This window comes from Urocampus carinirostris, chromosome 18, assembly GCF_059441175.1.
Source record: "Urocampus carinirostris isolate Australia breed hairy pipefish chromosome 18, RoL_Ucar_1.0, whole genome shotgun sequence".
Taxonomy (NCBI): domain Eukaryota; kingdom Metazoa; phylum Chordata; class Actinopteri; order Syngnathiformes; family Syngnathidae; genus Urocampus; species Urocampus carinirostris.
The window spans coordinates 2,262,345-2,273,626 of record NC_142366.1 but is presented as its reverse complement, the minus strand read 5'-3'; the positions used below and the strand labels follow the sequence as shown (position 1 = coordinate 2,273,626).

The window sequence follows — 11,282 nt, the reverse complement described above, 5'->3', positions numbered from 1 at the left end:
GTTAGTTTACTTATTTCATAGTCATTAGCTCTATCACGCAGGAAGAAGGAACATTTTGAGATTTCATTTAAGACTTGTAAGCACAATTTAAGACCTATTTAAGGCTTTCATTTGCAATTTTCAAATTTCTTCAAGTTTTTAAGACCCTGCGGTAACCCTGAACTAACATGGTATTAATCATTGACTCAAATAATATACAGTAGACCCCTGGGATATGGCCCCTCCACCTCACGGCGTTTTAACTTCACAATGTTGGATAAGATGTTTTTTCAGCCCCTCTTCGCAACATTTTCCCCACTATACCACATCAACAACAAATTATTTTGCATGCCCAAAGACATAAAGTGTAAAGGTCATGCGAATGATGAGCTTTTTCTTCTAAAGTGCTAGTCTGCTTTTGTTTTACATCATTACCTCCTACAATGCCTTTGTCTTTGTTCATTCGGTTCAGAATCTCATGCGCTCTGTGAAGCCTGCGTGTTGAAGATATAATAATGTATTTATTCGCTTTGGGTCTCAAGGCTTGCAGCGATGCTAAAAAGAGAAGCACAAACATGTTAACCATGGAAACGCAACTTGTGATTATCAAGAAATACAAAGGAGGCACACAAATGGCTACCTAAGTTGCATGGCCATAATCATTTGAAGGTCAAGACTATCATTAAAAATATGGATCGCAATTGCAAGTTTTATATTCAGTTGAATTTTTAATTAAATCATCATTTAATCTGTCTCCTCCCCCTTTGTATCCATCGGCTACTACACTTGACCAGCTCAAATCACGTCACACTAAAGGTAAATATGATTGATTTTTTCCTTTATACATGTATTTATTTAGAACAGGGGTCTCAAGCTTGACTTAAGGGCCGCCACAGCTAGGGCCTTGGTGAGGTTGGGCCGAATTGGGTTTTCCACCAGAAAAAGAATTAATGTGAAAATAAATGAATCAGTTATAAATAAATATAATTTGCGTGGGCTGCACTTACATCAAAGGGGCAGTGTGTATTATTTGACCACTAGATGTTGCTTTACTGCACCGTCCAACCGAAAACGAGTGCTAAAAGACAAACCACAGACCCCTAAAGTGACCAAACTGCACATTGTAAAGCGCTTTTGGAGGTCTTTATTGGCCCAGCCTTTTGCAAAAAACAAAAGGAAATAAAAAATACAAAAGGGGACAAGGAAAAAATAACAAAGAAAAAACAAAAAAAAGGGAAAAAATATGGAAAAAGACAAAGGTGAAGCAAAAAGCTCAGCAAAAGCAAGAAAAAAAAGTTTTTGGTCTTCCTGTAGCAGCAAGATGGCCGACAATAATGTCACCTCCATAAAGTGAGGCTTATTTGATGTCAAATGCATGTACATTTTTCTAACTTAAGAGTATTTGGACATTAAGTCATAGTTCATGAGTTTTTGATTTTATTTTTTAATCCGTATTTGTTTTTTTTATGTATTTTTATTTTTCCCACCAGAAGGAGCTTAATAATACACATTGTACCTTTAGACTTTGATTTTAGGGCTGTGGTCCCAAATTATCACCCTGCGGGCTGCAATTGGCCCCCGGACCCCTGCATTGAATGTTATGCAATTACATTCACGTATATTACACGCAAGAAGTACTTACTACCGTACAGTGGGACCTGGCTACTTCGCGCTTCGACGTTCGCGGGCCTAAAGAGTAATAATAATTATTAAAAAAAAAAAAAATATATATATATATATATATATATATATATATTATATATATATATATATATATATATATATATATATAAAGTTGTTTTTTTTTAAGCATTTTTGAAGGGGCATCGTTACTTCGCAGATTTTTACTTTTCGCGGGTGGTTTTGGTCCCCATTAACCGGGTGTACAAAATAATAATAATAAAAAAAACATTTTTGGTCCCCATTAACCGCGATAACCGAGGTCCCACTGTACATACCATTTTGCTCTTTTGTTGTTTTTATATTGAGCACGGAAGGTTTATATCTCCTGCCATTCAGCAATTTCACTTTTTGACCCCCACCTCAGAAGGGATTTATGTCGAATTTCGAGGGTCTACTGTATTGAATTTCCAGCAAAGCTGTACTGTCCTGTTTTTTGTTTTGAAAATCCCTTTGTCCACAACTCCAGTTCTCAGTTAAATATTTCAGACCTATTCAGTGCAGGTGAGAAAATGTCCATATTTCCAAAGGAATTCTTTAACTTTCCAGTTTTGGATGGATGTGTGGAGAAGATCCAAAAAGTGTTGGTCTGGCTGGATTGGAAAGAGCCTGAAAAAGGCAGGTCTCTCCCACCTGAGCTCGCAAAAGATCTCTCAGCAGTTGCTCAGCATCTAGTCCACTTGATTAAAGTCTCTGGAGATCGGTAGAGGAATATAAGTTTGGCGTATAGCTCCTCCTCCAGTTCCAGCTCCCCTGTCTCTCGAACCTGGAACACAAACTTCCAATCAGCTGCTCGTCCCAGGATATGACAGAGGTGGCTAGTAACAAGTTACATTTACTTAGTTACATTTACTTGAGTACAGTGCCTACCCACAGATACACTGCCCATCCCAAAAAAACTGGATGTAGTGGTGAGGGCAGTATGAAAAAGAAAAAAATTACAAACAGAAAAAGGAAAGGTAAATAAAAAAAGAAAAACACGAGAGAGAAAATAAGAGAGCAAAAAAAGAAAAAGCTAAAAAAAAATAAAGAGAAGAAAAAAATAAAACAAAGAGGCGAGAATAAAGAAGAAAAAAGGAAGAAAAAAGAAAAGAAAAAAAAGAAGAAAACAATCAGAAAAAGTGGAAATAAAAGCAAAAAAATCACATTAAAAAAGCTTGGAAAAAAGACGAAAGATTAAAAAAATTAAATAAAAGGGAAAATGGAGAACGAAATAAGAAAAAAGCAGGGAAAAGGCTAGAGGGAAAATAAAATAAAGAAAATGTCACGTCAGGCGCAGTTGCCAAGGCGCCCAGTTGGTCCCAGCCGGGTGGCGCTGGATTCTGGCGCGGTTGGCCACCGGCTGAGACGCATTTGACTGATACTTAAACTGATACTTGTACTTAAACGCGTTCCTTTGAACTGTGCTTTGCTGGAGCGATTGTTATACTTGTTAAACTTCTGTGAAATGTCTGTGAGACTTATGTGAGACTTCTGTTAAATCCTGTTAAATGCCTAGTTCTGTGAATCTGCCTGTATTTGATCCTGTTTTGTTTTTGGACTGATCAGTTTGTTTTTGGACTTTCTTTTCTTTTGAGTGGATTTTTAATCTACTCCTGCGATCATTGATTCCCGGATCGATTGTGCACCCTCCTCCTCTTTCCCCAATAAATTGTGAGTACGTCTTCACGAATGGGTCCTTATTTCCTATTACCCGCTCCGCTCCATGACAGAAAAGGAAAAAAGAAATTAAAAAATCCAGAAAAAAAGCAGGAAAAGGTTAATTTGTTCAGGAGATGACTGATTATAATGTAATAATGTGCACTATATAAATTAGCGAGGCTTTCATTCTACTAAAGTCCGTCTGTCCATTATCCGCACTGCTTATCTTCAGTAGGGTCGTGGGAGTGCTGCAGCCCATCCCAGCTATCTATGGGCAGTGGGTAGGGGACACCCTGAACTGGTTCCACCCATTGCATCGGTGCCATTTTGTTCAATTTTACTTTCTTTCGCTGCACGTCGCCGATCCGTTCATTGCGGCGCTGCACTTTGAAACTTAATTTGAGGGACTCAGCCTTAAGTAAACCCGAAGCTGCATTATTAAGCCGATACGTTTCGTGTTTACTTCGGCGGCGAATTCAACGTTTGGGTTTATTCTCGGTTATCAAAAAAGTTAATCTATCGGGTTTGGGTGCATTCGTGTTCATATACCCGCGACTCAAGTTGGTTCAGGCTGAGGTTTTTTAGGCCCGAGTGTTCCTCTACCGCCTACTAATGCCCCTCGTCTCAAATTAAATACTTTAAGCTCCTCAACTCCCCAAAAAGTAAATCGCACCAGAAAGATGTCGGTGCACAGCTTGAGGATGCGGTCCACGCAGGGAAGCTCCTCAAACATGATGGAGTGGCTGATTCCGCTGAAAAATTCCCGGACGAACTTTCCGATGACCAACACCACGGAGGCGTACAATCCCATGATGCTGCGGGACGCAAGACAGATATAACAGGGTTCGTACACCTTTTCAAATTCAAGAACCTTTTGAAAACTTTCATCGCCGATTTTTCTTTTTCTCCAGTACCGTTAAAGGAAACAATCTGGTGTAAATCATGTATTGTGCACATCCATGAATATATCTGCACTTCACATGTGGATTTTTAATCTTGCGTGTGCCTTTATTAAGACATATGATTTTTAGATCTTGGGGTAAATTCTGAATATAGCTGTGTATCTGAACAATACGTGTGTAAATACTTTTGAGACAAACCTCTCCCCATATAGGTATTGGGTAAAATTACAGTAATGTTGTTCGGGTCTGGCATACCTCTCACTATCAGAGGGCCAAAATGCGTTTGAACCGTGCACAGGTGTGTGTTAATTGGACACACCTGTGCCCACAAGACAACCCCGAGAGAAACGCCAGACGGAAATGATCTGTAGGTTTGAATTTGTCCACTTGATGTCACCCAAGCCAGGCACCACTGGTAAAGCAACAAAAGTAGTGTTTCTCTCCCTCTTTCTATTTCTCTCTTTCTTACTCATTCCTATCTCTCTCTCTCTCTCACCCTCTCTCTCTCTCTCTCTCTCTCTCACCCTCTCTCTCTATTTCTCTTCCTCTCATCCTCTCTCTAACTCCCTTTCTAACTCTTTCTTGTTTTCTTTTTCTCTCTTTTTTTCTCTCTCTGACTCCTTTTCTATCTCTTTCCCTCCCCCTTTCTATGTATCTCTCTCTTTTCTCCTTCTCTCTCTCTTTTGCTCTTTCCTTCTTTTTCTGTATTTTTTGTCTCTTTCTCTTGCTGTTTTTTTCTCCTAACTCATTGCTTTAATTTTTATCTCTTTCTCTTTTTCACTTTCTATGGATGTATCTCCCAACAGCGCAATTGGGCGTGTAAAAGAGCGCGGAGCCTGTTGTGTTGCATAGCTGCACCAACCGCTACCACTTATCCAATCAAATGGCACTCTGTGCTTGGCTAGCGTTTGTGGGTAATTACAGTTTTTGTGTGGGTCTTAATCACAAAGTGTCTCAACAGGGAGCATACATGATTTAATTCGCTTCCATATAAAGCAAGGGTCTCCAACCTTTTTGCTACTTATTAGCGTACACGGCACCCAGTTTAATTTGCATTTCTAAAATAACAACTTGTAGTGAAATTATTACCAGGTTAAATATTGGTATTAAAGAGAAGGAAAGAGAGAAATAAAGACAAAGTGGAAGAGAAAGAAGGAGAAAGAAAGGGAGAAACGAAGAGAAAATGAGAAAGAAACAGAAAAAGAGAGAGAAAGTAAGAAGAAGGAGAGAAAGAAAGAAAAAGAGAGAGGAGAATGAAAGAGAAGAAGAGAGAAGTATGAACTAGGATCAAATTGAATCATTCAACCACATAAAAATATAATTGTGTTAGAAAATCACAATAACCAGCACTGGAGAGGTATTTTAAGAACAGGTCCGTGGGCAGCTCATCTGTCCTCAGGGGGCACCCGGGTATCTACGGTCACCTGATATTATGGATTCTTTAGCGATGTACAGCCACGGGGTCTGTTGGTGTGACGATTTGAAAACTGTTCCCTTTATATACTGGACAAAATTGTACACATGATTAGAGTAGCCTAGGCTGTACATGCACCAAACCCATTATAGAGCGTATCAGAATTGGAACGCAATAGAGAAATTTGCAAAAGTAGCATAGGTCATCCAGCCGTATATTCTCAGGAAAAGAGCCGTATAGGCTTTGGGAGCCATTCCTTCCCGCTGCCCTGAAATAAAAATGTTGCGCATTATTTTTATGGCGACTGATCTACTCACCCGTATCCAGCTAGGAAGCCCAGACTGGGCGGGCTGACTTTATCACTGAACACAAAGATTTGAAGTCCGGCCTCTCTCCTGCTTTCCAAGAAAACTACGCCTCCCAGGTGGATGAGGCTGGAAGCTGGTTGGTCCACGATCCACCATTCCTGTATCTCGTGGCTCTCGTTGTCTGTTCTCTCCAGGGACAACAAAATGTCCTTGTAGCTGCCGTCTGAAAGAGCGGGAGGAACCAACAGTAAAGCTATTTTCTGTAAGAACTCGGGAGGAGGAGAAGTGATTAACAATAACAAACTGAAGCCTGTCTTTTGTAACCAAACCTTAGTTAAACTAGACAATTTCCCCAGCAACTGTGACCAATGAGGCTGGGCTGGACATGTAGTTGTTCGCATCTACTCATTAGCCTCTAACTGTTGGCATTTGGCCATTAGTATGATTAGTTAGCATACATCCATCAGCATGACTCGTTAGCATGTAGTATTTAGGATACCTCGTTAGCATCTACTCATTAGTATGAAGCAGTTTGCATGACTCGTTGGACTGTAGCTGTTAATAGGACTCGTTAGCATGTAACCATTAGCATGTAGCCGTTAGTATGACTCATTCCCAGTTGGCGTTGTCTGTCCGCTCTAGGGACAACAAAATGTAATTTTAGCTGCCGTTGAATGAACAGGAGGAAGTCACAGTAAAGCCGTTTTCTATTGTGTATTTTGGGTTCACAGCAGAGGTAAGATCAGGCCTAAAAAATCCAGTCCAGATATGACCCGCGACAAATTCGCGGACTTGATTTGCAGGACCGAGTTCATTTGTTAGGACTCGGGAGGAGGAGAGGTGATTTACGATAACAAATTGAAGCCGGCCTTTTGTAATGAAATCAAAGTTTAACAAAACTGTATAAAAATGTACCTCTTAAATATTTTTGTGTCCTCAGAGGTTACAAAAAGTTCCATCATTGACGGATTAAAAATTGGGCCATTAACCACAGGAGCAATACACCCTTGAAAACTATCACACCACTTTAACAGAGAAAGAGCCATTAGACAAAGATCTGTAGATAATAAAAAGGCAGCAAAAGAGAAGCCCGGCCAAACCCAAAGGTATTGATTGTAGGGTTCGTACACTTTTTTCATGGCCAAATTCAAGCAGAGCCAAACTTCCAATTTCTCCAGTACCAACAGAAAAAAATAATACATTATTATGATGTTATTAATAATATTCAAAAATTAACGGTCATTATTTTCATTATTATTGATCCCACCAACACAAACAATGTATTTAAGGTGGGGGCAAGCCAAGGAAAGTCTATTCTTCAAAAGTTTAAAGGAGCTGTAGGGGGTTCGTTTTACTCTCATCCGCCATCTCCTGGCTTGTGTCGTTATTTCAGTCTAATTATTGTAAATCACTGTGTGAAGTTTGATAATTTCATCAAATCTATAAAATAATAATAATGCCAGAGCCTGTGTCTCATACCAATATAAATTTGTCTCATTCCTGCAGTAACTTAAAAGTGTAGCGGCTCATTTTGGCTCATTTGTTCCTTAGTAGTGTGTTTTAAATGAGGTACGAGCAGAGTTCATTCATTAAAATGTCACAAAATACTGCAAATAAGAAAGATACCATCGTATTTACCCTTAGCACAGAAGCAACTGGACAAGAGAGAGAATGGAATGCGTGCATAGCTCCGCTCATCCCTACAGCTCATCCAATCAAATTGCTCTAGATGCTTTGCAGGAGTTTTAAGGTGTTTACAGTTTGTTTTTGGGGTTTTTGTGATAAAGTGTCTCAACAGTGAACATACATTGTTTATAAGCCTCTGTGTAAAGGCTTCTTTAGCATCATACAGCCAAAAGGGGTCCGTTGGTGTGACACCCAGACTGCGAATCGTAAATGAAACCGTGCCCGATACATACTGGACCAAACTCTATTTCTTACAGTGGGACTTTGCATGTTCAAGTAATGTTACATCAATGCTAATGCTACATGAATATCATAATCGGGATGAGACAGAGAATATTATCACGCTTTAAATTTTATTTCTGAGCCAGATGTACTCATGAAAAGAGCAATATCTTGTTTGCGAGCCATAGGTTCCTGACGCCTCGTATATCAGGACGCCTGGTAAATCAGGTCAGACTGCCAAGAAACATGGCCCAATTTACAAACACTTTGCCAATAATTCAAGCACTTTTCAAACCTAGAAATGCATCATTGAAATTCAAGCATTTTCAATGATTTCAAGCCACCTGAGAACCCCGTGATTGACATTTTTAGCCCAATTGGCCCATTTTTGGTCTAAAAATAAGGCAAGGCTACAGATTTTGGAAGATGGTGGTGGCGCGCACGGACGCAGCGGCTCGCAGCTCTTCAGCTAATTTTCTATTTATTACCGTTCTCTTGTCGTTTTTGCTTTCTTTTCTGGACACATGCATGGCCAATAATACCTATAGTCGGGAGGAACTTATACAATTGTGTCTGCGTCTAAATGACGACTTTTTGGGCACTTTTTATACCACCATTGATATCCCACAGGAGATACAAAGGGATTCGGGATCTCGATGGGTGGCCAACCCACTTATGAAGCAACGGAGAAGGTGTGGGGATCCTAAACAAAAGCGGGGCTGTCGATCGGGCAAGTGTGCTAAGCTAAGGGAGCTACATCGGCGAAATGGCAGAGAACGAATCGAAGATGATGGCATTGTGCCTAATTCCACCAATATTTCTTCATCGATCTTGCCTGTCAACCGACGTCTGAGACCCAACACGCCCGAACGACGACATCTTGTGACAATATCTACAAAGACTTCAGTTAAGTTCAAAGATTCAGCAAAGCTAAAATTTGGTCTTGTAAATATTAGATCGCTGGCTCCTAAAGCCCTACTTGTTGATAATATTATTCGTGATTACAAACTTAACCTGATTGGTCTGTGTGAAACTGTTGCGTTTCAGTTGATACATTTGGTTTTACTCAACTGGTTGATTTGCTGACTTATAAAGATGGTTCTGACTCGAGGAGTTTCAACCTCTGACGTGACGGTGCTACCGTGTACTACCGTTATTTCTGATCATTATTTAGTTACATTTGAGGTGCTGGCTAAATGTTGTATGAAAAAACTGAAGGATTTAGTGGACGCAATATAAGCACTGGCATAGTTTGTAAGCTCTCTGATCTTCTTTCAGGAGTAGTTGCGTCGTTTCCTTTATATAAAGGCTCTATTGACTCACTAATGAATGAGTTTAATGCTACCCTGGCTAGTGTCCTGGATTCAGTAGCGCCTAAACGGCTTAAATCACGACCTAAAAGACGCACGCCTTGGTTTACTGATGAAACTAGATCGCTTAAACAAGAATGCAGGAAATCTGAAGGAAAATGGCGCGCTACCAAGCTTGAGGTTTTCCGTCAAACCTGGTGTGACAACTTGTTAAAGTATAAAGCAGCCCTTGCCTCTGCAAAATCAGCCTATTTTTCGTAGGTGATTGCGGCACAAAAGAATAACCCCAAAATCATTTTCGACACTGTAGCATCGCTAACAAGGCAACAGATTATCCCAGATAGTTCTACCCATTTAGCCCATGACTTTATGTTCTTCTTTAATGAGAAAATTCAACGCATACGGGAAGAAATTTGTAAAGACAGTGTTAATACATCACATATTAAAGGGCTGAGATCAACAGCTGCGCGACATGGTGGCTGTCCAAGGATTTTTTCCCGATTTAGTGATCTGTCACTCGATAATCTTAAACAGGTGGTGAATATGGCCAAACCGACTACTTGCCTGTTTGACCCGCTTCCCGGTTTGCTGATTAAAGGTCTTTTTGGGGTCCTTGACCTTCAGTTTTAAATATTATAAACATATCACTCTCCTCAGGTGTAGTTCCAGCGACTTTTAAGTCCGCTGTTATTAAATCTACACTGAAACGACCCAACCTTGATCCAGAAAGCTTGTGTAATTATAGACCTGTGTCAAACCTCAGTTTCTTTCTAAAGTACTTGAAAAATTGGTGGCACAGCAGCTGAATGATTTTATATCCGAGAACAATCTTTTTGAATCAATGCAATCAGGATTCAGGGCTAACCACTCTACTGAGACAGCCCTGATTAAGGTAACCAATGATCTTCTACTGGCAATGGACCTGGGGCCTCATCACTCTTGCTGCTGCTGGACCTTAGTGCTGCTTTTGACACTATGGACCATAATATCTTACTAGAATGGTTGGAAAAATGGATTGGTCTCCCAGGAACCGTCCTCTTAGATCCTACCTCTCAGATAGGTTAAATAGTTAAATATGGTGAAATGATATCTGAGCCCTTTAGTGTTACCTGTGGTGTTCTGCAGGGTTCAGTACTTGGCCCCCTTCTTTTCAGCATTTACATGCTTCCATTAGGTGATGTTTTTCGCAAGTATAATATCAGTTTCCATTGCGCCGCAGATGACACTCAACTATATCTTCCGTTGGAGGAATCTGCCACACTAAATTGTGGAAATTTGGAGGCTTGCCTCACTGAGATTAAAGAGTGGATGTCACTAAACTTCTTGCGTCTTAACTCTGAAAAGACCGAAATGTTAGTTATTGGTCCATCTAAATGCCGTGACTTGTTCTCCAAAACTGCTGTGAACATTGACAAATGTCATATCACCCAGAGTGACTCAGTAAAAAACTAAGGTGTCATATGTGACGCCGAAACACACGTGAAGAATATTACGAGAACAGCTTTGTTCGATCTTTGCAACATTGCTAAAATTCGTCCTACGCTGTCTCCGTTGGATGCGAAGATTATAATTCACGCGTTTGTTACTTCCTGTCTCAATTACTGTAATGCACTACTCTCCGGTCTCCCGAAGTCCAAAATCAAGAGCCTTAAGCTAGTACAAAATGCTGCAGCGAGGCTTTTAACTAAGACAAGAAAGTTTGATCACATTACCCCGATTTTAGCTAACCTGCATTGGCTCCCTTAAGCTTAAGATGTGATTTCAAGGTTCTGTTGGTATTACACAAAATCATACATGGACATGCTCCCTCATATCTTTCAGATTTAATTTCCCCCTATGTTCCGGTCCGGAGCCTTCGTTCTGAAAATGCTGGTATACTAGTGATCCCAAGAGCTAAGAAAAGTTCCGCAGGTTCGTGAGCGTCCTCCATCCAGGCACCGGTGCTGTGGAATGCTCTTCCCTCTGAGATCCAATATCTGACGCCAGTGGAAATGTTTAAATCTAAGCTTAAAACACACTTCTACTCTGCAGCATATGAATAACCTATATTTTTTGTTGACAATATCTGTGTATTATTTGTTATTGCAACATCCATTGCAGCCAGGTCATCCTGGAAGGGGGATTACCACATGTGCGGCCC

General features: G+C 40.3%; 1 protein-coding gene across 1 annotated transcript in view; it reads right to left on the bottom strand.

The window, feature by feature from the left end:
• Positions 1-1,741: 1,741 nt before the first annotated feature.
• The window catches only part of LOC148348007 (piezo-type mechanosensitive ion channel component 2-like), an 85,870-nt gene continuing 76,329 nt past the window's right edge, over positions 1,742-11,282 (bottom strand). Inside the window, exons 48-50 of the mRNA XM_088322162.1 lie at positions 5,934-6,147; positions 3,974-4,115; positions 1,742-2,425 (exon numbers count right to left, since the gene is read on the bottom strand). Coding sequence (XP_088178288.1) covers positions 2,324-2,425; positions 3,974-4,115; positions 5,934-6,147 — 458 coding nt within the window. The 3' untranslated portion in view covers positions 1,742-2,323. The remainder of the gene's footprint in view (positions 2,426-3,973; positions 4,116-5,933; positions 6,148-11,282) is intronic.